Below are 25,068 nucleotides of genomic sequence, written 5' to 3'. Positions count from 1 at the left end.
GAGTTTTAAGCTACTAAGCTTTGAGGAATTTGTTATGCAGATATAGGTAAATAATACAGATGGATAGAAGGGAGGAATGAAGAGTAAAGGCCTCTCATTCAAGGCCTGGACTTGTCCTGGCCCCCAAGGGTGGAACAGGTACTAGCTTCATTCATTCATGTCCATTTTGGACACTGCTGACCACATAGGGCTAGAAGATGACAAGAAGGAAGGGCTTCGTGCCTTCTTATCTCTTCTTCTTCCCCCCCCCCCCTTTTTTGTTTTTAGGAGAGGACTAGGAAGACATTGAGAACTCACACAAATTTTGGTTTTGACTTTTCAGTGGTCCCTGAGAAAACCTGTGTTGGTCTTTATCCATTTACTAGGCTGCGGGTCCTTGAGAGCAGGGCTTAGATCTTTATTTCTATCCCCGTTGCCTGGCAAGTGAACATACATGAACAATAGTTGAAATTAAGGGGGTAGGTGAAATCCCTCCCTCCTTCTGAATTCTGCAGAGATTCCATTCTTAGAATGGTCCCTTAAGTGGAACCATTTCATTCACAGTTCATCAATGAAGTCTTAATAATAATAGCACGCATGCCATCAGCCATTTTCACTATTAACCCTCCCCATCTGCCATTTCACTATTTTAAAAATCCTTCTATTTCAGCTCCTTGGTTTTGAGCTTCCTTTCATTTTTCCATCCCATTTCTTCTCTGAAATGCTGCTTTAACTGTTACTCAAGCTCCCATGAGGCAGGAGAGCATAAAGAGATTTGCTACCAATATACCAGCAACATACTATGGTCAAGTTGTCCAAAATCACAGTGTTAGGAACCTTGGACTGGGGCTATGAGAGTTAATTCTGGGCTACTGTCACCGATTAGCCTATGTGTCCTTGGGCAAGTTGCTTCCCCTCTCTGCACATCAGTTTATCTTAAACTGAGACAGTAGGTCTAGATGAACTCTTAAATCGCTGGGTTCTCTTAACAAGTTAGGATTCAAAGGTGCAATCCAAAAGTGAAACCCGCATACCTCTGAGCAACTGTTATGATTACAGTACAAGGTTCCCCGGACTTGCCTTCATTAGCCCAAGGATACTGCCTCGGTGAAAGGCTATCTGATTTACTGGCAAAAGCCTTCCACAGTGTTGAAAGACATGATCACCGTGGTTCCAGTTTTGTCACTAACTCTGGGTGATCTTAGGCAAATCCTCTCTGGACCTCAGAGCAGTGAGGTCCCTGCTACACAGAAGAGGCTCGAAGACCTGGGAGTGACTTGGAGAGCTTTTCCCGATTCTCTTTCTACAACCTGGGAGGCTCAGCCCCAGAGCGGGGTCCTGGCCGGCCAGTAGTCCCGCTTCCAGTTGCAAACGAAACTTAAACTAGCCGCGGCAGCTGACTTGCGGCTTGGGAGGCGGTAGCTACAGGTGAGTTCTTAAAGGAGCAGCCAGAGCTTGGGTAATACCTGGAGCTGTTGACTGGGCGGGGGTTGCAGGCAAGGGGGAATGAACGTGTGAGTAAAAGAGGGAACCAACTTTCTCTTCCCATCCTTAAATGCATTCATGCTTGGAATTAATCACTTAGACTTAAAAAATTCTCTAGTGAAGCCCTCAAACTCTTATCAAATTAACTAATCTCCCTATTTTACTTCCCCTTCTTTAATTCAATCCCCCCAAAACTTTTTACTGAGGGGCTAATAGTAACTTTTAAAATATTAGTACAAAGTGTAAGAGTGCAGAGACGGCACCCCTCCCCCCCACCCGCCCAAACGCCTCCCTTTTCCCTCCTCCCAGGCTCCGCCCTTTCCTGCCCCCTATTTTGGGTGGTGCTGATGATTCCTCCCGGAGAACGCTTTTCCAGGTTGGGGATCCACCCTCGGGGGTGCCAGGCACGTGTTTAGTGAGGTTAAAGGGTGTCTCGGAATGTGTGTCCTGGATCTGGCGTAGGTGAAGTCACGTCTCTCTTCTGACACCCTCACCCTTCCCGCCCTGGTGCGTTACTCCCTCAGAATCGCGGGACACACCGGTGGGCTAGGGCGAGGTAAAGGCGGGCTCTTCCAGGGCCCCCCCGGGCCACCTGTAGAGTCTGTGTGTCAACTCCTTTGTCCTCAGAGCCACTTCGGTGGCCGCCCCTTTAAGCGAGGAAGTGCACTTAGATGCTCCCCAGGTCCCGTTTTGTCTTCCCCAGCTCCCTCCTGGCCTTCCCCCCCCCCCCAAACCAAAGGTAGCAGCGCTGGGAGCCCGGGGCTCGGCGCAAGCCGCCTCCTCACTTCCCATTGGCTGCGAGCGCCGGGAAAGCGGTCACGTGGGGGCGCGGCAGTCCAGATCCAGGGCCGCCATCTTGGCGGAAAGTTTGGGGGGAGAGCGGTTGGGGGCGCGGAAGGAGGCGAGGTTCTGGGGGTGGGGCGGCTAAGAGCGGAGAGGGCGAGCGGGCTAGCGGGCAGCGGCGAGTGTGGAGGCGGCGGCGGCGGCGGCCGAGGAGGAGGAAGAGGCAACGGGGGTGCGGCCGCTGAGGGGAGCTCCTCCCCCGTTCCCTCACCCCCCTCTGCTCAGCTCCGCGAGCCCCGGGCGGGGCGGGGGGACGTGGAGCGGGGCAGGGCTGGGGAGCCGCCCCGAGACCGCCCGGGGCGCACCCCAGCTCAGAGCGCACGCCACTCGTTGGAACTTTGTGGCCGCGCCGCAGGTGTGGGGGCCCGCGGAGGTGTGCATGTGGGGCGCGAGGGCGTCGCGGAGAGCGGCCGCTGCCCTGCCCGGCCCTCGCTGGAGTAGCTCGGAGGAAGCGAGCAAGGAGACAGGCAAGCGAGAGGAGGGGGCCCGAGCAGGGCGGGGTGATCAGTCCAGCTGATCCCTTCTCCCAGTGCGCTACAGCCTCTGCTGGCTTAGGGGCCAAGGGTCGGAGAGCCTCTTCAGCCCCCCAGTAGCAGGTGGGGGGTATGTATACTTATGCCGGGGGAGGCTGGCCCCATGTCCAGGCATTTAGTGCCCTTTGGAGAGGGGGCAGCTTTCGAGGAGAATTTGGCATCTGGCTTCTGTTTGCTCTTAACATTTGCAGGGGAACCCAACCTTAGGTAAAAGCTTTCTGGATTGACACTGCTGGATTGTGCGGCTCTTCCTTTCACTTGGGAAAACTTTGCCAGGGGGGCTTTTCAAATAGGGCTAGGAGTTTTTCGATTTGAGAGTTAGAGGGAAATGCTAGTTTAACCTCGATTCTATTCTAAATTTAGTTTCCTTTATGTTTTGTGTTCTTAAAGGTGTGTGCCCTCTTCCTGATTCTGGAGAAAAATGCCGGTCCGGAAGCAAGGTGAGAATTTATGTCGGAACTCTTCTGTGGGTGTCTCTTGCTTTTCTGTATATCTGTTTTCTGATTGCTATGTTTTAAAGATGTTTGTGTAACTCTGATGAGACAGCACAGCCCTAGCCTTACTACTTAGGGAATCTAAGCCTCACATCATTCAGACGATGGAAACACCTAAATGTTTGTCAAGCTTTTTTCCTTGACATATCTCTGGTGACTGGAGAGGCAATTAACATTTTCCCTCTGAAATGTCTTTTTAAAAATTCTGTATTGGTGTTTTAATATTTCATTTTATCGTTCTTACTAAACACTTTTGTGAGCGAATGTGGGATACTGGCTAAGAACTAGTAGTTTTGTAGCACGTAATATTTGAATTATAATGACAAATTGTAGATACTCTGCTTTTGTATATCAGATCAGCTGAAACAGTGTTACTAATACTTTGATCAGATGATCACTAGTACACATTTATTACAAACTGCTCACCTTCTTCCTTTATTGTAACATGTTGAACATTTTTTGGATCATTCTAGGGAATATATATATGAGTACATGAACATAGTGGCATGGATTGACTTGGAGGATGTTGGGAATTGTTTAGGTGCCTTGCAGAATCATTTGCTGCATAGCTAATTTGTAATACTTTCTTGTAAATATATAATTTTTTAAAAACTTTTTATTTTTTTGGCTGTTTGGGTCTTCATTCCTGTGGGCGGGCTTTCTCTAGTTGCAGAGACGGGGGCTGCTCATTGCAGTGGCTTCTCTTGTTGAGTTGCACGGGCTCTAGGCGTGCGGGCTTCAGTAGTTGTGGCACGCAGGCTCACTAGTTGTGGCTCGTGGGCTCTAGAGCGCAGGCTCAGTAGTTGTGGTGCACGGGCTTAGTTGCTCTGCAGCACGTGGGATCTTCCCGGACCAGGGATCGAACCTGTGTCCCCTGCATTGGCAGGCGGATTCTTAACCATTGTGCTGCCAGGGAAGTCCCTAATCAGACTCTTTTTTCTTTTCAGATACCCAGAGAGCATTGCACCTGTTGGAAGGTTATCGTTCGAAACTAAGCCAAACAGAAGACAGACAGCTCAGAAGTTCCATAGAACGGGTTATTAACATATTTCAGAGCAACCTCTTTCAGGCTTTAATAGGTGGGAATTAAAACTTTATTTGTGACCATTATGTGTCAGCTAGGCGTAATGCTGCTCTAAAGTCATTTATTTTAAACTTCAGAGAGTGATATACTTGGTTCTCTGTGAGGCATTCAATAACTTGAACATCCAGTGAGTGGTGTATTTTGATACTTAGGCCAATATTCTTTCCAAAAGTATCTAATAACCAAAAAAACTTTGAGTATGATTATTTCAGTGGTCTTTGATAACAGAGTTTAACATCCTAACATTAAAAGATGAAGAAGTTGCAAAAATGTTTCAGGATCCAAAAAGTAATGACTGAGTAACTGTTAGCTTGTTTCTGTATTTGACTTGCTATTTCTCTGGAATCCCTGAAAATGTTTGAGGATTTCTGCTATGTTTAAAAACATTCATTCCCTTAATATAGACCTCTGTTTAAACTTGGCATTTGTGAAGTCAGAATTTTAGACCTGGAAAATGATTTTACAGATGATCTTGTCTAATCTTATTTTACAGGCAAGAATATTGAAACAATTTTATTCTTAGCTGTAATTTAAATTTGATGTGGTGCATTGTTTTAAAGGAGAATTGAACACATACATAGTCAAGAGTGCTGAATTCTACTCCTGACAGTGCCATTGATTGAATGATATGGTACAAGTCATTTAATCTTTTCTAAGTCACTATTAGCTGTAGCATGTGGGTGCAATGGAACAGTGGTTTTTAAGCCTTTTTCTAAAAAGTAGCTAGACCCCTTTTTAATGCAAAATCTTATATATTGTACATAATCCCCAATATATAAAATAGGATGCTCTGTCTCTGGCCCTCTTCTCTAGGTATCTTGAAAAGTATACAAACCAGTGAACTAGAAAAATTGTCCCTTTCAATTCTAAGAATAAAATGTGTTTTTATTTGTCATTGGCTATATAACGTATTAAAATAAGACATATATTTCATTGTATTACAACTTTTTCCTCAGTAACTTCAAAGTAGTTACAGTCTTATATCTATCTATTGATGGAGTAACTTTTGATGTGGCTTGAGGGCTACTTTCAAGTTAATGTATCCTGTCAAATAACTAATTGGTAAATTGATACTATACTAAATTAGTTTTAGAATTAAAGAAGACTTTGAAGAAGATCACTCAGTACATCTGAATAATTTTTTTAAATTTAGCATTATTATAGACTTTTGAAAATATATACAACTAAAGAGAGAACAGTATAATGAACTAGTATGTATCTGTCACCCATCTTCAAAGATTACCAGCATTTTGCCTTTTTTGTTTAAACTGATGGACATTTTTTACATTTGGATTTCTAAGCTCTGAGGTTTAAGGTCCAAATGGATGATCAAATTGGATTCCTCTGAAAAAACAAAAAAGGAAGGGAAAAATCATTTTTAGTTGTTTGGTTTTCTAAATCACCATTAAACCTAGGAGTGTTTTATTTAGTAGGGTTACTGTTTAGAGAAAAATAGTATGACTTCTATGTCTTCTTTTACATTTGGACATAGATGGAGTCCTCTGTGTGGAATCTGCGACTTAAGAAAATTAAATGGTTAGTGAAGTAACCAAACAGAACCTACACTTAGATTTCTCCATAGATTGGAGGTAGATTTACTATGTTTAAGGTTTTTTTTTTTTTTAATGTATTCTGCCTCGCCTATTTTGAATGTATTTATTCTTATGCATAATTGAATTCTGATAGAGTTAGTTTTCTAATTGTGAGTTATATTTGTGAATCTTCTTTGTCCTGTATAAGTTTATTGGTTGTGAATTTACTTTGATATTTAGATTTGCTTATATTTTAAGATTTTATAGAATGTGGGGTCAGATTTTGGTGTAAGAAAAGTAATAATTAGGAATTTTGAAATGGGTAAATTTAGTAGAGATTTTTTGTGTTTCCATACTGTAGTTGAATTAATTGTTGACACTACTAAATTAATAAATGCATTTTTTGGTGCATGCTTAAGTTGGGTTAATGTATTAATCTTTATTCCTTTTTTTGAAAATTTTTAGGTCAGTAAGATTTTTTTTGCTTTGCACCTGTACCATTGGTTTTGAAACAGTGTGGTAATGTACTTTAATCCTGTAAATTACCCTAAGCTAAACTAGAGTCCACTGTGTTCATAGTGTGTACTGAAAAATTCTGTGTTAACTGTTTTCCTTTAGTAGGTAGCACTCTATTCTGTAAGGTGATACCTGTGGACCATTGGATTAAAGGAGACATGGGGTCTTGACCTCTAATTGTTTGAAAGTCCTATGGTGCTTAGGTTTTTGACTTCTAGAGTTTGGAAATCATTTCCTTAGGCTATAGTGAATTATCTAGTTACTTCTTTGGACTTGCACTCTGCAGCGGTTATTTATTGATTGATTTCTTGAATTGGTAGTTTGTATTGGCTGTTTTCATGCATTAAAAAAAACTTAGTGTGAGGCCCTGGGGGTTTGGTGTTATAGAAGTGTTGATTTTTTTCCCCCCTCCCTCTGTAGTTGATATATTATTAAGATTAGGTTTCTGGTACCTTGGGTTATTCAGAGGAACAGCATGCACATATTGCACTACATCTGTTCTAAGATAGCAGTTTTTAAAAATTTTGGTATCTCTGAATTTGGGGTGCATTTTTTAACGGATATATATTGGCATTGGTCTTATATTCTTAGTGGCATGTGAAATAATGGTGCATTTTACAGTTGATATCCTCCATATCAGTATCCTCAATTCAGTGAAATATGGCAATCATTGTTCTTGCCCTGATGCTTGGTAGCATCCTTGAAGGATGGCTTGAAGATTTAAAAATTATTGAAAACAGAAAAGTTTTTATTAACTTCTGAGTTTCAGCTAAGTTGTTTCTTTAAAGGTGAATATTTAAATTATAGCTTAAAAAAAAGTCCATGAACTATACATTTGTTTAAAATTTATTCCCAAAACATCTGTTGATTATTTTTGTATAAATGGGAGATAAAGTCTGCCTAATTTTAATCCCTGATTTAGGTGAGAGCAGGTTGAAAACTAAATATATTTGATTTTTGTATTCTCATTTTGTGTACTTATATTTGAAAATTTTGTGAGTAAAATAGACTGGATATGGTTTGATAACAGTCAAAGCTCTGCTCTCCAGGTCCATAGTGGTTTGAGGTCATTTCTGATTCTTGCGTTTGTCTGGGATCTGAGAGGACCTCGGTAGTCCTCAAAGATTTCGTACCAGTCTAGACCCTTGGGTTTACTTACGGAATAAGAGAATTCATCTACTTTCCTTGTGCACAGGAGCAAAACCTGATCTCAAGATCAGGCTGGCTTTAGAGACTTTAGTGAGTGAGTCATTTGATTTGTATTTTGTCTGCGATAAATAGCAAGCTTATTTTAATGCACTGTTTTATTTCTGCAGATATTCAGAATGAAGGTGGATTATGTAATAAAACTGTCCATTTCTGAGATTTTTTTAGCATCTAATTCATTTATTGCTGCTTTATTAACTAACAGTTTCACTTGCCCTTGTAAACATGGTGAAGGACATTTTAAGTTTGGAGATACTGAGTATCAAGTGTGACTTTTTTATTTTAATTGTAAAAAAACATAAAATCTATCATCTTAACCATTTTTAAGTGTACCAGTCAGCAGTGTTAAGTACAGTCATATTGTTGTGAAACAATTCAGAACTTTTTCATCTTGCAAAACTGAAACTCGATACCTATGAAACAACAACTCCCCTTTTCCTCCTCCCTCCAGCCCTTGGTAACCACCATTCCACTTTCTGTATCTATGATTTTGACTACTGTAAATACCTCACATAAGGGAAATCATAAAGTATTTGTCTTTTTGTGACTGGTTTATTTACTTAGCATAATGTCCTCAAGGTTCATTCATGTTGTAGCATGTGATAGGACTCCCTTGCTTATTAAGGCTGAGTTATATTCTTGTGTGTTGGGGTATATGTATATAAATGTGTGTGTGTGTGTCAAAGTTTTGTTTATCCATTCCTCCATTGATAGACATTTGCATTCTACGTCTTGACTATTGTGAACAGTGTGGCTGTGAATGTGAGTGAGCAAGTGTCTCTGAGAACCTGCTTTCAGTTCCTTTGAATGTACACCCAGAAGTGGGATTGTGGGATCATATGACAGTTACATGTAAAATGTTTAAAGAACCACCATAATGTTTTCTGTAGAGATTGCACCATTTTATAATCCCACCAATGGTGCAGAAGGGTTCCAATTTCTCCACAGCCTTGTCAACACTTGTTATTTTCAGTTTTTTTGATAGTAGCCATACTAATGGATGTGAGAGTATGACTCCTTTTTAAGTATGTAAGAAATAATAATGGCTAACATTTGTTGAACACTTTCTCTGTGCTAATAAAAGTATCTCATTTAGTCATCATAATCCTGTGAGGCATATATTCACTTATGAGGTGATTATACTATTTTATAGATTAGAAAAAAGAGGAAATGAGAGATTATGCAGCTTGCCCAAGGACTCTCACATAGTAAATTGTGGAGCCAGAAATTGGACTCAGCTAATCTGAGTCCAGAGCCTCTTTTCACCTTCAACCATTAGGGTGTTCTTTATCATAAGTTGAGTATTTTAATGTGAATATCCTATGACTGTTAGTCATATAGTATTTAAAGCATTGGAATAATTTATTTTGGACATTTTTTTGGCCTGACATTTTTTTCTCTTTCTAGTGTGTGAAACAATAAATTGTAAGACAATCAAATTATAATACATACTTTAAAATTTTATGTACTTTCTCTTTGGGAATCGAAATGGCTTTTTATTATTTTATTTTATTTTATTTTATTTTTTGCGGTACGCGGGCCTCTCATTGTTGTGGCCTCTCCCGCTGCGGAGCACAGGCTCCGGACGCGCAGGCTCAGCGGCCATGGCTCACGGGCCCAGCCGCTCCGCGGCATGTGGGATCTTCCCGGACCGGGGCACAAACCCGTGTCCCCTGCATTGGCAGGTGGACTTTCAACCACCGCGCCACCAGGGAAGCCCGGTCAGTGTTTTTAAAACATGGTTTTTAAAATAGATTTTACTTTGAAGGAGAATGTTTATAATGATGGAATGATGTTTATAATGATGGAATTTACACACTTTGAAAGGTACTTACTTAGTAATCGAGATTTACAGACTTCCAGCTATAATGGTAAAATGTCAAAGTTCCTTAGTTTTTTTGTTTATTATTGGTCCCAGTGATATTGTTTTTTAGTCTGTTGGTAACTTTGTGCACCTGCGTGTGTGTGTGTGTGTGTGTGTGTGTGTGTGTGTGTGTGTGTAACTTTGTAGGCTAGGTTTGAGAAAGGAAAGCATTTATAACAGGATATGGATCAGACTGTTGACTAAAAATTATGGAATTTGAGGAAAATTTTATTAACTTTTCTGTTGGTAGTTTTGATTGAATTGGATTGTTATTTATTTGTTAATAGTTTTACTTACTCCTGCTTTGAAGCAGTGCTTTGATTATGCTGAATCTGGTTGAATTCTCTTTAGAACCTTGCAGTCACAGAGCTGTAAAAGCATCTGTAAATATTTCTTCTAGTCTAAGCTATTTCATCTATGTAGGGATAAATTTTTTCCTACTAAAATTTTCCTTTTCAAATTATTTTTCCAGTACGCTATCCAGGTACTGCATTTAGTTGTTATGTCTCTTTAGTCTCCTTTAATCTGGGCACATTTCCACAACCTTTGCTTTTTATGACATTGACGTATTTGAAGAATACAGTTCCCCTCTGCTCTTATTTTTTTATATATAATGTTTCTCATTTTAGGTTTGTCTGATATTTGCTTGTGATTAGACTCAGGTTATGTATTCTGTATGGTTCTGTACATCCAGAGGTACATGGTGTCTTCTGCCCTTCATTGGTAATGTTAATTTTAATCACCCAGTTAAGGTGTTGTCTGATTTCTCTGTAGTTACTTTTTTCCCCTTTGCAACTTATAAGCAATATGTGGGGGAGACACTAACACCTTGCATGTACCCTGTTCTTTAGCAAAATTTCCATCTAGACTTAGCATCCATTGATGATGCTTGCCTGAATCAGTTTTTACTATGTTGAAAATGACAGTTGAATAATTATATATATATTCTTAACAGCAGCACTTTTCTACAGTTACCAGCTAACACTTGGCATTTTACTGTAATTAAGAGCACTCCTCTCCCATTTATCTATCTAGCTACTTACCTAGCTAGCTACCTAGCTATCATATTTCTTTCAGTGGTGGATAATTTATTACCATCCTTAATGATTTTGGTGTTCAGATTGTCTCAGATTTGCCTAGTAGGAGGCTTCTCAAGCTTGCTCTTATGACATGCCCTCATTTTTTTTTTTAGCACTTTCTTACTTTTTGGCATAACAAGATGTTCCAGGTTCATCTTGTACATATCCTGCCCCAGCCTTAGGATCAACCATTTCTTTGAGAAGCTCTGTTTCCTTTTGATACATACCTTGTTTTAAGGAATACTGTGTGGCTGTTAGTCATGTAGTATTTAAAGTGTTGGAATAATTTATTTTGGATACTGGCTTGACATTTTTTCTCTTTCTAGTATGTGAAACAACAAATTATAATGCATAGTTTAAAATTTTATATATTTTTCTCTTTGGGAGTCAAAATGGCTTTTTAAATCCATGTTGGTTTAGATGAAAGCAGCGTATCTGTGCCTCAGTAGGTTTGACTATTGTGTATTTTAGTTTATAAAAACATTGTACTTTTAGTTAATTAACTGATAAAATTTTTCCCTCTGAGGTGGCAGGGTTATATTTCATTGCTTTTTAGTTTTCTAGTTGCCTTCTCTCTAACCCTCCAAAATGGAATTTATAAACATTTAAGGTCAGATACACGTACTTTATATAAAATATTATAAGCAAGAAAATTATCATGCCAACACCTGCTACTTCTTCCATAGGGTGAATATCCTTCTAGAATGCTATTCTTATGTATATATACACACTTTCATTTTACAAAACAAACTCCCTACACAAATAAAACATAGTATAATTGTTTCTACAATTCAGTGGGAATTGATACTTAAAATCAGTGTATAAAGTGAAAAATATCAAATTAAAATTATCCTTAAAAATCCTTCAGGAGTTTAACACTGTCTCTCGTTAACTACAATACAGTTGTTTTTCCCTGTAGTGGAAAGAAATCATTGATTTCAGCCAAGAAAAATCTTTTTTTGGCTGCCGTCAGGTCTTCATTGCGGCAGGCGTGATCTTTCGTTTGTGGTGTGCGGGCTTCTCTCTAGTTGAGGCACATGTGCTCCGTAATTGTGGTGCGCGGGCTTAGTTGCCCTGCTGCATGTGGGTTCTTAGCTCCCCGACCAGGGATCCATCCCACGTCCCCTGCATGGGAAGGCGAATTCTTAACCACTGGACCACCAGGGAAGTCCTGAAATCATTGTTTCTTCAGTTGATCAACAGATGAAGTAGTTGGCTTGTGTTTACCTCTTGTATTAAAAGCACATAATTCTAGAATCACATTCAGCACAGTGAGATATAGAGAGATTCTATGAAAATGGAGACTACCTGAGGGAACAGTCTCCTCCCTTCTCATTTTTTATTTGCTGACATTTACTTACTAGGTGGACTGATAGGTAGAATTGCCCTTTTTTTGGTGGAAAGAGGTGCTATGGTTGAATTTGCTTAAGTGTATACAGTGTGACTTCTCTGTGCTATACATTTTAACTATTTTTATCTCACAAAATTTATCATTACCTTTCCGTATCAATGGATTTGTACCATTTAAAGACTGTATAGATTTATTGTAGTTTTATTAATGATTTCCTAGGAGCATTTAGGTATATAATTTTTCTGAATTATAAACAACATTGCATTTGTATATGCCTCTTTGTTCTGCATCCTTGATGATGTCCTTTGGGTAAGTTCCTAGAATTGAATTGCTTAGTAAAAGGGGATGTGCAATTTAAAAAGGCTTTTGATGTAGTTTTTAAAATTACTGTCAGAAATGTTATATCAATTTAATTTTTTAGATATTATGTGGAAGAATGACTAATTTACTATACCTTAAGCTATGCAGTATTATCTGTCTTTTTAATATTTTCTATTCTGATATGTGGAATACACCTTCAGTCATTTTGATGTTTTATTATGTATTTCTTTGAATAAATAAATAGCCAACGATGTAAGAATTTTCTTACATCGTTGTTTATTTTAATTTCTATGAATTATTTGTTCATGTCATTTGCCCCTCCAACCACTTTTTGTTTGTTTGTTTGTTTTATGAGTTTAATAACAAAAACAAATTAATAAAATACATAAAAATGAAACACTAATATCAATAATCACCATTTATATAAGTGTTATAGTTAGAAAAATATGAGGAAACTAGATTCAATTTGTCAAATATTTTAATCCTCACTTTTTTTTTTTCATTTTTTTCTTAGAGGTATAAAATCTACATTAGAGATACCAATTCTGTCTGCCTTGCAAGTTGCAAATAGCTTCCATTGTTTGTCATTTGTTTTTAAAATTTAATTTAAAAAACACATTTATATATGGTTAGATTTATCAATTTTGTTGTGCTTTTACCCTTGGTATTATGCTTAGAAAGCCTTTCCTATCCCTGAGATTATAAAAAGTCTTTACTATATTCAAATTCTGTCATGGCTTCTTTTTTTAACATTTAAATCCTTAATACATTTGGAAATTATTTTGAAATACAGTATGAGATTGCTTGTTTTGTAATATAAATTCATTATTATGCTCCCTTAAACATTTAAAAAAATTATTAGACTTTTAACTTTTTCAGCAGTTTCAGGTTTACAGAAAATTGAGTGGAAAGCAGAGAGTTCCCATATCCTTACCACCCCACACTCCTGTTTCTCCTCTTATTGATGTCTTCATTAGTGTGGTATATTTGTTACAGTTGATAAGCCAGTATTAATATATTGTTATTAACTAAAGTCCATAGTTTACTAGGGTTCACTCTTTGCATTACACATCGATAAACTTGACATATACATTTGTTGCTTTGACAAATGTATCCACTATTACAGTATCATACAGAATAGTTACACTCCCCTAAAAATCTGTGTTCCACATATTCGTACCTTCCCTCCCTACCCCCAAACCCCTGGCAACCACTGATCTTTCTGCTGTCTCTTGCTCCACCTGTTCATCTCTTTCTCCCTCCTCCCAATTCCCTGGCAACCAGTGATCTTTTTATTGTCTCTGTAGTTTTGCCTTTTCCAGAATGTTATATAGTTGGAATCACAAGTGTGTGCCCTTTTCAGATTGTTTCTTTCACTTAGCAATATGCATTTAAGGTTTCTCCATGTCTTTTCATGACTTGATAGCTCATATCTGTTTCAATTTAAGTTTTTAAAGACTTTATTTTTTAGAACAGTTATAGATTCACAGCAAAATTGAGAGGAAGGTACAGAGATTTCCCATATACCCCCTGTCCCCACACATACATAGACTGTCTTATTATCAGCATCTCCACCAGATTGGTGCATTTGTCACAATTGATGAACCTACATGAGCACATCATTATCACCAAAGTCTATAGTTTTACCTTAGTATTCACCCTTGGGGTTGTACATTCTATAGGTTTGGACAAATGTATCATGACATATGTCTACCGTTATAGATTTATATTTGTATATATCCACCACACTATACAGAATAGTTTTACTGCGCTAAAAATCCTTTGTACTCTGCCTATTCATGTCTCTTCTACCTCCAGCCCCTGGCAATCACTAATCTTTTTACTGTCTCCATAGTTCTGCCTTTTCCAGAATGTCATATGGTTGGAATCACACGGCATGTAGCCTTTTCGTGTTGGCCTCTTTCACTTAGTAATATGCATTTAAGGTTCCTCCACATATTTTTATGGATTCATAGTTTTTGTTTTTTGTTTAATTTTTGTTTTTGAGTGTGAATAATATTCTGTTGTCTGGATGTACTGCAGTTTACTCATTCACCTATCGAATATCTGGGTTGCTTCCAACTTTTGGCATTTATGAATAAAGCTGCTGTAAACATCTGTGTGCAGGTTTTTGTGTGGACATAAGTTTTCAACTCATTTGGGTAAATACTGAGGAACATGACTGCTGGATTGTATGATGAGTATGTTTAGTTTTGTAAAAAACCACCAAATAGCTTTCCAAAGTGGCTGTATCATTTTGCATCCCCACCAGCGGTGAATGAGAGTTCCCATTGTTTCATATTTTTACCAGCATTTGTTGTTGTCAGTGTTCTGTATTTTGGCCTTTCTAATCGATGTGTAGTGGGATCTTTTTGTTTTAATGTGCATTTCCCTGATGATATATGGTGGAGCATCTTTCCATATGCTTATTGGCTGTCTGTATATCTTCTTTGCTGAGGTGTCTGTTAAGGTCTTAATATTTTTTCCATTAACTAAAATATTACTCATAGATTAGAGATATTACCTATATTATATTAAATTATTACACATTCTTGAGCCTGTGTTTAGACTTCCTATTCTGATCCTGAGTTAGTACTGCCTTATTTCTTTAGTTTGAGAAATGTTTTATGGTTTGTGAGTTTCTCTGTTTAGGATGATGTAAGTTATCACTAAAAGCTAGAAAACTTTTTCTCAACTTCCTTTGAGGGAATTTCTGGAATTCTGTACTTCCCTTACTCCTAGTGTTTGCAAACTTTGAATTTTAGCAAGAAAATAATAAAGAAATTTTTACTTAGATTTGGAGACTTATGAAATACATGTAATCTTAGGGGTTTCCAAATAAAAACTTTTTTGTAATAGGAATGATTCTTCTCAGTTCTGTTGGCCTAATTAGTTGTGTTTAAGTTTAATTTTTGAGAATTTTTCTATTGTACGTGTTATAGCTTTGTGACCTTATAATTTAGATCTTTGTTCAGGAACTGCACTTGTGGGTACCCAATTTAGTCCAAAACAGTGAAAGCACTTGCAGACTATAAATGGAAAATGAGGACTAGACTGTGATAATACTGATCTGTAGGCTCGACAAAATTAATATTTTCAACTGGGAGTCAACTAAAGGGTAGTTTCCCTCTAACGCATGTTTTAACATTCCTGCATTTTCTTGTTTTCTCTTCTTGCTTGCTTTAGTGCATCATTATTTTCAAAGTAAATAATTTTTTTCAGGGTGATAAAAATGTATCAGACATTTAAATTATATGTCTGGTATATATCTGGGTGAGCTGTATGTATTTTTGGATGAGTATGGGATCACTCTTGTCTGTTTAATGACAATCATTTTAACTGCATTCTCTCATTTTCTTTACACTTTGATTTACTATGATTTAAAATATAGTTGTCAAACTTTTATAGAATTCTGCCTTTTTAGGTGCTTTAAATTGGAAAACTTTAGGTGTTGTATAATTTTTTTCCTCAGTTATCTCAATCTCCCAAAGACATTATGGTTGTATCTCATATTTTAATTCTCTTATTTCTTTTCCAGAAGGTATTCACTCCATTAATATATATAGTTTTAAATTAATTTATTTTTGGCTGCGTTGGGTCTTTGTTTCTGCTCATGGGCTTTTCTCTAGTTGCAGTGAGCGGGGGCTCCTCTTCGTTGTGGTGCGCAGGCTTTTCATTGCGGTGGCTTCTCTTGTTGCAGAGCCACAGGCTCTAGGTATGTGGGCTTCAGTAGTTGTGGCACGTGGGCTCAGTAGTTGTGGCTCGTGGGTTCTAGAGCACAGGCTCAGTAGTTGTGGCTCACGGGCTTCTCCGCGGCACGTGGGATCTTCCTGGACCAGGGATCAAACCCGTGTCCCTTGCATTGGCAGGTGGATTCTTGACCACTGAGCCACCAGGAAGTCCCTCACTCCATTAATATTTATTGGCTGAATGTCTTAAGTGTTCAGAGTAAGCTCATTAATTTAATTCTTTATTTTCATGAAGTTAGTCTTTTGAGAATAACTTGGATTTTCAGACATTGGCATGTTGAACAGACTTTTAGGAAATAGGAGAGATTGGGATTATACTAGAATTTACCATGTTTGTTTTTGTCTTATATTTGTGTAGTAACTTCTGTTTTACTTTAGACTAGATATCTTATGGTACTCCATGTTATACTCCTGAGTTTAGAAAACTAAAGAAAAAGTAGAAGATAATACTTTGAATTCTAGAATGTTGCTTTGTAGAAATGCTAATCTTGTCATAATGATAATCTAACCTTTTTTTCTAAATCTTTATAGTTATGAACAGTTATAATAATTCACTTCTGACATATAAAATGTTGATTAACTATAAAGGACAGGGACTGCATGGGAAATATAAAATATTAATACTTGGGACTACTAAGAAAAGCTCAGTCTCTGTGTGCAGTTTTTCCAGAGGGTGCCTTTTTTGATTGGGTGCACCTTTGAAAAAGCTTCACTGATACAACTGAAGGAATTGTAATTGAGAAATAGTTTCTGAAGGGGTGTTATTATGTTGCTCACCTCCATTGTCTTGGGACACCCTAAAGATGAAGAAATGTGGTGGACAAATGAAATAAAGTGTATAAACTTTGGAATGTTAGTTGAGGTGGAATATGGGTTAAGATTAAAGATGTGTGTGTGTGTATATAAATACATTTTTTTAAGGAAAGTGATAACTACTGTGACAGACTGTCATCAGAAATGTCACCACACTGTACATATGTTAACAAATATTTCAGTACTTTTGCTTATGGTTTTAGTTAGCCAAGTATGGTAACTAATCTCTTTTTAAGTTGGGTCTTATCTGGCAATATCAGTTATCTTGACCCTAGTAAGAAACAGATATCTAAATAGCTAAAATATTATAAAACCACATATTGTATCCCATGCACTTTACTTATTTAAACTCCCCTAGACTCTCAATTCAGCTCATTTTTAAAATTGTGATAAAATATATATAGCATAAAATTTACCATTTTTAAAATAAGTGTGCAGTTCAGTGGCATTAAGTACATTCACATTCAGTAGCTATCACCACTATTCATCTCTGGAACTTTTTCACCATCTCAAATTGAATTTCTTTACCCATTAAACAGTAACTCCCCATTCTCTTCTTATCCCAGTCCCTGGGAATAACTTCTCTTTCTGTCTCTATGAATTTGACTATTCTAGGTACCTCATATAAGTGGAATCATACAATATTTGTCTTTTTGTGTTTGGCTTACTCCACTTAGCATCGTGTCTTCAAGATTCATCCATCCATGTTGTAGATTGTATCAGAATTTCATTGCTTTTAAAGGCTGAATAATATTACATTGTTTGTATATAGCACATTTTGTTTATTAATCATTCATCTGTTGTTGAACATTTGGGTTGTTTTCACCTTTTGGATATTGTGAATAATGCTGCTATGAACATGGGTATATAAATATCTATTTGAGCCCTTTCAGTTCTTTTGGGAATATACCCAGAAGTGGAATTGCTGGATCAAATGGTGAGTCTGTGTTTTAATATTTTGAGAAACCACCATACTGTTTTCAACGTGGCTGCATCATTTTATATTCCTACCGGCAATGCACGAGGGTTTACTTTCTCCATATCCTTATTGACACTTGTTATTTACTGTTTTGTTGATAATAACCATCCTAGTGGGTGTTTACTCAGCTTGTTTTTTCTTAAATGTGATATAGTTAATAATGTGGATATTTGGTTCTCTGGTCCATAGGAGCTCATATACAGCAAATTAGAAAGGACTGTTTGATAGATTAATGTAAGACCTAGAAATGAGGTATTTCAATTAATAGTAGCAAGTTGCAAGTGAACTTTTGAAAAATTCATAATAAAGTGTAGGGAACACTTTATTCTTTGACCATACTAGATAGTAAAGTGTTACTCTGAATTATATTAGTCTAGATCTCTGTTGTCCTCTACCATAGTAGGTACCTAAATTAATTAAACCTAAATAAAATAATAAATTCAGTTCCTCAGTCACACTGGTCACATTTTAAATGCTCAAGAGGCATATATAACTAGTGGCTACCATATTGGGCAGTATAGCTGTAGGACATTTATCACTGCAGATAGTTATTTTGGACAGCACTGGCCTAAAATTTTAAGAGATGTTATTAAAGGACAATATAGCAGTATTTCTGCTAATTATAGAATGAAAGGTCACATAGAAATTTAAGATTTGAAACTTGACTTACAGTATTGGATAATATACTAAAAATTTTATGTAGTGATGTGGGCTATTTATATTGAGACTGGTAACCAACCAATTGATCGACACTGATTTAGTGCTCTTGGGAGGCATAATACTGTACTAGGAGCTCTGTTTTTTGTTTGTTTGATTTGGGGGGTAGGAGATCTCTATAGACAGGTAGGTAGATAGATCTACAAATATTTATCTCCTACATATATAAAAATATACCTCTTACATATATAGAAATACATGTCCTGCTACATAAATTTATACATACTGTCACACACATATATATATCTTCTGGAAAAAAATTTTTTCCCCTAGTATTTTCTGGAAGATAGTCTGTATTTAAGTTTCCCTGTTCTTGTCACAATGTCTTTTATAGTTCGTCCCCCCTCCCCAGCCTTCCCCAAACAAACACACACACACACACCAGTTAAGGCTCTGACGTTGCAGTTAGTTGGTGTGTCTTTTTTGTTTCCTTTATACAGAAATTCTTACTTTCAAACAATTTATTTTCCCTTTCGTGACACTGCTTTCTCAAGATACCAGGCCATTTGTCTTGTAGAATGTCTCCCTCTGAATCAGTTTTGTTGATTTCTTTTCTGGTGTCATTTAACTTGTTCCTCTGTCCCCTGTATTCCCTCTGAACTAGAAGTTGGTTCTAAAGACTTGATTTAGGTTCAGATTAAACAGTTTTTGTTTGGTAAGAACCATTTGTAGCTAATGCTCTGAATTTGAGTTTTTAATTTTTTCCATGATGGTTATGTGAACAGTTTTATATAGTGATTCATAGTTTATAAAATGCTTTCACATACAATTTTCTGCAGCAATATTAACATCCTGTGAAGTAGGCCGATATTATTCTCACTTTCAGACCTGAGTTTTTATTAGCCTTTTATCTAGAAAGTTCTACAATTCCACTGGTTATCAAAACTACAAAGGGAGTTACTTTGTCTCTAGTATCTTCTGATGTTTTTTTTTTTTGCGGTATGCGGGCCTCTCACTGTTGTGGCCTCTCCCATTGCGGAGCACAGGCTCCAGACGCGCAGGCTCAGCGGCCATGGCTCATGGGCCCAGCCACTCCAGGGCATGTGGGATCTTCCTGGACAGGGGCACGAACGCGTGTCCCCTGAATCGGCAGGCGGACTCTCAACCACTGCGACACTAGGGAAGCCCCTGATGTTGTTTTTTAAGGGAGATACTAATCTTTTAATCATATTGAGAAAACAAGAAATAAAAGTTATTCTTTCTAAATATTATTTACAGTTATTTTATTTGATTCTATACAAGATAATACCCCATCTTTACTGCTGAATAATAATTTCCCTCCTTTAAAAAAAATCAACTCAAAATTATACCAGGAGGTGGATAAAAAACTAGTAGTGGGGTAGTTAAACATGATATAACTACCACTCAGAGCTTCTGAGCAGCATGAATAACCAGTGTTAATATACTAAGTTCATATAATTCCAGCTGATAGCAGAGTAGCTTGATCTTCCAAATTATCCTGTGTTGCTGTAAGTACATTTATCATTTCTTTCAGAGTTTTGTCATACTTTTAGCTGATTATTTCTAAAATAACAAAATATTTTAACTTACTATTTCAAATATTCAAATTCGAGGCTATCTAAAAAATACTTCCTAGTTCTTTGATTTTATTTTAATGTATTATTCTTCTTTTGTTTTACTTTGGTTACAAGGGCAGTTGAAACCACTTGAGGGGTTTACATTCCCAGCCTGGATATTGGTGATACAAAAACATAAAATATCAGTGATGACTTATGTCTGCAGAATTCACAATAATAGTATTAACTACTATCTGTTAGGAGCCGAGTGTGTGCCCGTGTGCACTTTACATGTATTGCACTGAATACTTGAAACAATTCACAGTGATAAGAAGCAAGTTATCAGAGATTAAGTAACTTGCCTATACATGTAGCTAATTGATGATGGAATAGGGATTTGAACTCAGCACTGACTTCGAAGTATAAAAAGCCTATGACTTTTACACTGTGCCCTGCAGGTTCTGATATGTGACATAATAAAATGAGAAAATATTCACTGTATAAGTACATTATAAGTTTGGATTTATTTTACTAATCTAGAGTAAAAATTTTGCTTTTGAGTTATGTTGTTTCAGCAATACATAGTTTAATTAGAAAATTTAAATACTTTTGAATTTTTCTTTTCCTTTCCTCACATCTAGATATTCAAGAATTTTATGAAGTGACCTTACTGGATAATCCAAAATGTATAGATCGTTCAAAGCAGTCTGAACCAATGCAGCCTGTGAATACTTGGGAAATTTCCAGCCTTCCAAGCACTACTGTGACTTCAGAAACACTACCAAGTAGCCTTAGCCCTAGTGTAGAGGTAAGATAAAAAAACTTTTCCTTAAGCTGTTTTTCAGTGATCAATTAATTGGGGCTCCTAAGTTTTCTCATTTTATTAAAATGGATATTTTGTGGAAGTATCATTTATAATAGAATAAAAAGGATGGGATTAAAAATACTTTTGAAAGGATAAGCTCAGAATTTCTGGTACCCCTGTCTTAAAATGTTGTGAATGGTTCAAGGTCTGAAATACTTGACTATTAGAGTACTACTTTAGTCTTACTTAGTATTATCAATGCTTCAGGCTTATTAATATTACTTAAAGTATATTACTTTATTAAAAATTACTTTGCATGCTAGACCTTAGTGAGGCCCCATCTGTGTAATAATTAGATGGAAACTACTTTGAAAAGATGGTTTTGCTCTGGTATTTTTTCTCAGAAAGCAGTTGCTACACAGATTCTCTGTTTATTGGCTTGAAGGATTGCATTGTTAAATCTCACTAGAGACTGATCAAGAAATCTTAAGGACAGCATTGGTTTCTCTATTTTTTTTGTAGCTAATTATTTCTTTGAGTTTTCATAACTGTTTTAGTAATGTTCTTTTTTTGTTGTGATCTACTGTTGCTGGTAGATATGACATAACAGAGATATGAAGCATTTTGTAATGAGGATTCTGTCTGAGGAACATTAGTCATTTGAAGGTGGTTGTCTGACTGACTTTGATTCTAGTATCTTACTGCTGGAGAAGTGCCTGGAAAATTGAATCAGGGAAAAGTAGTGGTAGGCAGCAACCAGACAGCCCTTTGGTAATGAAACAGATTCTCAGTTTTCTCTTATATTAAATAATATAGAACTATAGAATTTTAGAGCAGGAAGAATCAGAGGACATCTGATCCTTCCCCTTCATCTTAAAGATGAGGAAACTGAGATCCAGAAGAAAAGGAATGACTTGACCCAGCTTATTTGGCTAATTTGGGCAAGTTTACCTTTGGATTTTAGGCATCTTAATACCCATTTCACAGTTCTCTTTACTAATCATAGTATGTCCTTGTATTTTTCTCTTTGGTTAGAGAATGTAGTGTTGTATTGCCTATGTATCTTTATTTTTCTCTTCTCTTATTTTCATCATCATTTTCTCTTAGATAGTTTCAGTTTCCATTCCCTTTAATTGATATATCATTTGCACTTATGTTAGTCCATTTCAGATAGATTTTTAAGATGTTAATCAGTAATACAGTTTCTATTTCACATTTACTGTGGTCCTAGGTTAAAAAATTTTAAGAAACATGTTAAATTTTAAGGGAATTGGCGTCTTATTTAATAACTTAATTATTTTTCTATTGTCTGATTTATGATGCTCAGCTATGATTATAAAGCATAGAGTTCTTGAAGTTGAGTTGTCTGTTTTTATAGGTGATTGTTTAGATAATGGCCTGATCATTGTAACCAGTAAATGTTCTTTAAGGTTAAATAAGTGGACAGTTCTGCAAGCTGCAAGTTAATTTCCATATAGATTTCAGTCTGAAAGATCAACTGTGTATTGAATTCCGTTAAGAATGGTATTGGAAACATTTCAACTTTTATAAAATTATGAGGCACTGGTACCTAGAATGCTTTTTGCATTGCTGGTTTCTGCATGTCCTGAAAGGTATATTATGGACATAATAAAGGTATCTAAAATTAAGAGGAGAATAAGGCCTTTCAGACTGAAATATCAGATCTTATTAATTAGGAATGTGGAGGAGATGGGAGTATGGTTACAAAATGTTGTTTAGGGCTTGTTGCATGGAAGATGCTGTAGTAATGTTTGAAATCTGTACCCATTCATGGGTGGACTTAGTAAAGGGAACATGGGGATATATCCATCAAGTCCTAGATTCTTAAGAAGAGAAAAATCTGTGAGCTAAGGTCAGTTAAGGGGAAGTACTGTTTTTCAGAGAGGACAGGATACCCTGAAGATGTTAGTCTGAAAATGCAAATAGTTTTGAAACACACTGGTGGATGACAGTCATAAGACTTAAAAAAAAAGCTTGGAATATTTGGAGATTTGATTTCTTTTGAAGGAAAGAAGGAAAGTATGTTCCTCTATTACCCATTCATTTATGCTTCATTTGGACAGAAAACTTGGCTAAGTGACCTTTAACTTGATCTCTCATTTCAATTCCTACTTTGAACTCTTAGGGGCACAGTGTTTGGGACTGAAAAGAGAGTTGGATAATTTAATTCACCTCAAGTGTTTTACAGTTGAAGAGAATCCACTGACTCAAAACAAATGCAAAAAAAGTTTTTATTGGACTATAACTTGAAAAAAATTAAAATCATGAAAATATTTTGTCTTGTACAAAAAAATTAGATTATTATTACACTGCACTAATTTTTGGATTAAAAAGTAAGGTAATCTTTTTCTGACAAAATTGCGTGCAACATGATCTTGTCTCTTTCACTTTATGTTCACTATTGCAGGACTATCTTAAAGAGAGTTATTGTTGCAGAAATTATTTGAGATTGATCAATTTCCACCAGGGCTTGCCTCTCTTATTCTCTTAAAGTAAAAATCTTTGTCTTGTAAAGCATCTATCCACTTTTCTTTCTTGTCTTTTTTTTTTTTAACAGTTGGTAACTGATCTAACTCTTGCCAGATTCCCATTTGTCCATTAATATGTGGCCTTGTGACTGTGTTTTCTTCTATTTCTTCTGATGTAGTAAAATGGAAATTAATACCATTTTTGTGTGTGTGTGTGTGGTACGCGGGCCTCTCACTGTTGTGGGCTCTCCCATTGTGGAGCACAGGCTCCGGACGCGCAGGCTCAGCGGCCATGGCTCACGGGCCCAGCCGCTCCGCGGCATGTGGGATCTTCCCGGACCAGGGCACGCACCCGTGTCCCCTGCATCGGCAGGTGGACTCTCAACCACTGCGCCACCAGGGAAGCCCAATACCATTTATTTTTAAAGTGACATAATTAGTATTCCATTTAGTTATAACTTTTTTTGGTTTTGGTATGTCTTTTACTTTGAACATATGTCTAGTGAGACGTTTGCATATGTTTGCTTAATATTAATGATTGTGGGTAATGGGGATTTTGTTTTTTTTAGTACTTTTCTGTTACTTTTTAAAAATAATGAGCATGTGTTATTTTTATAAAAACAAATCTATTCTAAAATAAGAACAATTACTTTTAGAGATTGTAAAGAAGAATATATGAAAGGAAGCAAAATGCAAGAGTAGGAGAAATTGTTTGATTTAAGGAGAAATTCCAACAAAGAAGGATGCACTATTCTATCTTAGTTCTTTGGGGCTGCTATAACAGAATACCATAGACTAAGTGGCTTATAAACAACACAGATTTATTCCTCACAGTTCTGGAGGCTGGGAAGTCTAAGATCAGGTCACTAATAGATTCACTGTCTAGTGAGATCTCACTTCCTGGTTCATTGATGGCCATCTTCTTGCTATGTCCTTATCATTGAGGAAGGTGTGAGGAAGCTTTCTGGGGTCTCTTTTATAAAGGCATTAATGCCATTCACAGAAGCTCCACTCTCAAGACCTAATCACTTCCCAAAGGCCCCATTTCTTAATATTGGGTTGGCCAAAAAGTTCACTCAGTTTTGTCTGTAAGATGGCTCTATTAGTGCTTAGTTGCCTTTAACTTCATTTGAAAAAATTTTTGTTAGATTGTATTGTGACAGCTGTCATATCAGCGTACATTTAAAAAAAAACTTATCAGAATTGGTGAATTTTTGTGTAGCCATTTTAATATTGAAGGTGGAAGAAAACAGCAACATTTTTGGCATATTATGCTTTATTATTTCAAGAAAGGTAAAAACACAACTGAAACACAAAAAAAGATTTGTGCAGTGTATGGAGAAGGTACTGTGACTAATTGAATGTGTCAAAAGTAATTTGCAAAGTTCTGTGCTAGAGATTTCTCACTGGCCAGTTCTTCACAGTTGGGTAGACTAGTTGAAGTTGATAGCCATCAAATTGAGACATTAAGTGAGAACAATCAACATTATACCACGCGGGAGATAGCTGACATACTCAAAATATCCAAATGAAGCGTTGAAAATCATTTGCACCAGCTTGGTTATGTTCATTGCTTTGATGTTTGGGTTGCACGTAAGTTAAGTGAAAAAAACCTTCTTAACAGTGTTCCTGCATGTGATTCTCTATTTAAACGTAATGAAACGTTCCATTTTTAAAACAAATTGTGACGGGCAATGAAAAGTGGATACTGT

The 25,068-nt window shown here is 36.9% G+C and overlaps 1 protein-coding gene across 10 annotated transcripts in view; it reads left to right on the top strand.

The window, feature by feature from the left end:
• The first annotated feature begins 2,367 nt into the window (after positions 1–2,367).
• DLG1 (discs large MAGUK scaffold protein 1) overlaps positions 2,368–25,068 on the top strand; it is a 284,649-nt gene continuing 261,948 nt past the window's right edge. For 7 of the 10 annotated variants that reach the window (XM_029215168.1, XM_029215166.1, XM_029215165.1 and 4 more), the window contains exons 1-4: positions 2,408–2,774; positions 3,231–3,280; positions 4,282–4,413; positions 20,704–20,870. In XM_029215168.1, the coding sequence (XP_029071001.1) occupies positions 3,262–3,280; positions 4,282–4,413; positions 20,704–20,870 (318 nt within the window). In that variant the 5' untranslated portion in view covers positions 2,408–2,774; positions 3,231–3,261. Of the gene's footprint in view, positions 2,775–3,230; positions 3,281–4,281; positions 4,414–20,703; positions 20,871–25,068 lie in introns of all 10 variants that reach the window. The other 3 variants (XM_029215162.1, XM_029215160.1, XM_029215159.1) reach the window with 1 other exon arrangement.

The sequence above is a fragment of the Monodon monoceros genome, unplaced genomic scaffold (assembly GCF_005190385.1).
Source record: "Monodon monoceros isolate NGI ecotype Baffin Bay Population unplaced genomic scaffold, NGI_Narwhal_1 Super_Scaffold_11, whole genome shotgun sequence".
NCBI classification, from domain to species: domain Eukaryota; kingdom Metazoa; phylum Chordata; class Mammalia; order Artiodactyla; family Monodontidae; genus Monodon; species Monodon monoceros.
The sequence above is the reverse complement of the archived record's forward strand: the minus strand, read 5'-3'. Positions and strand labels throughout refer to the sequence as shown.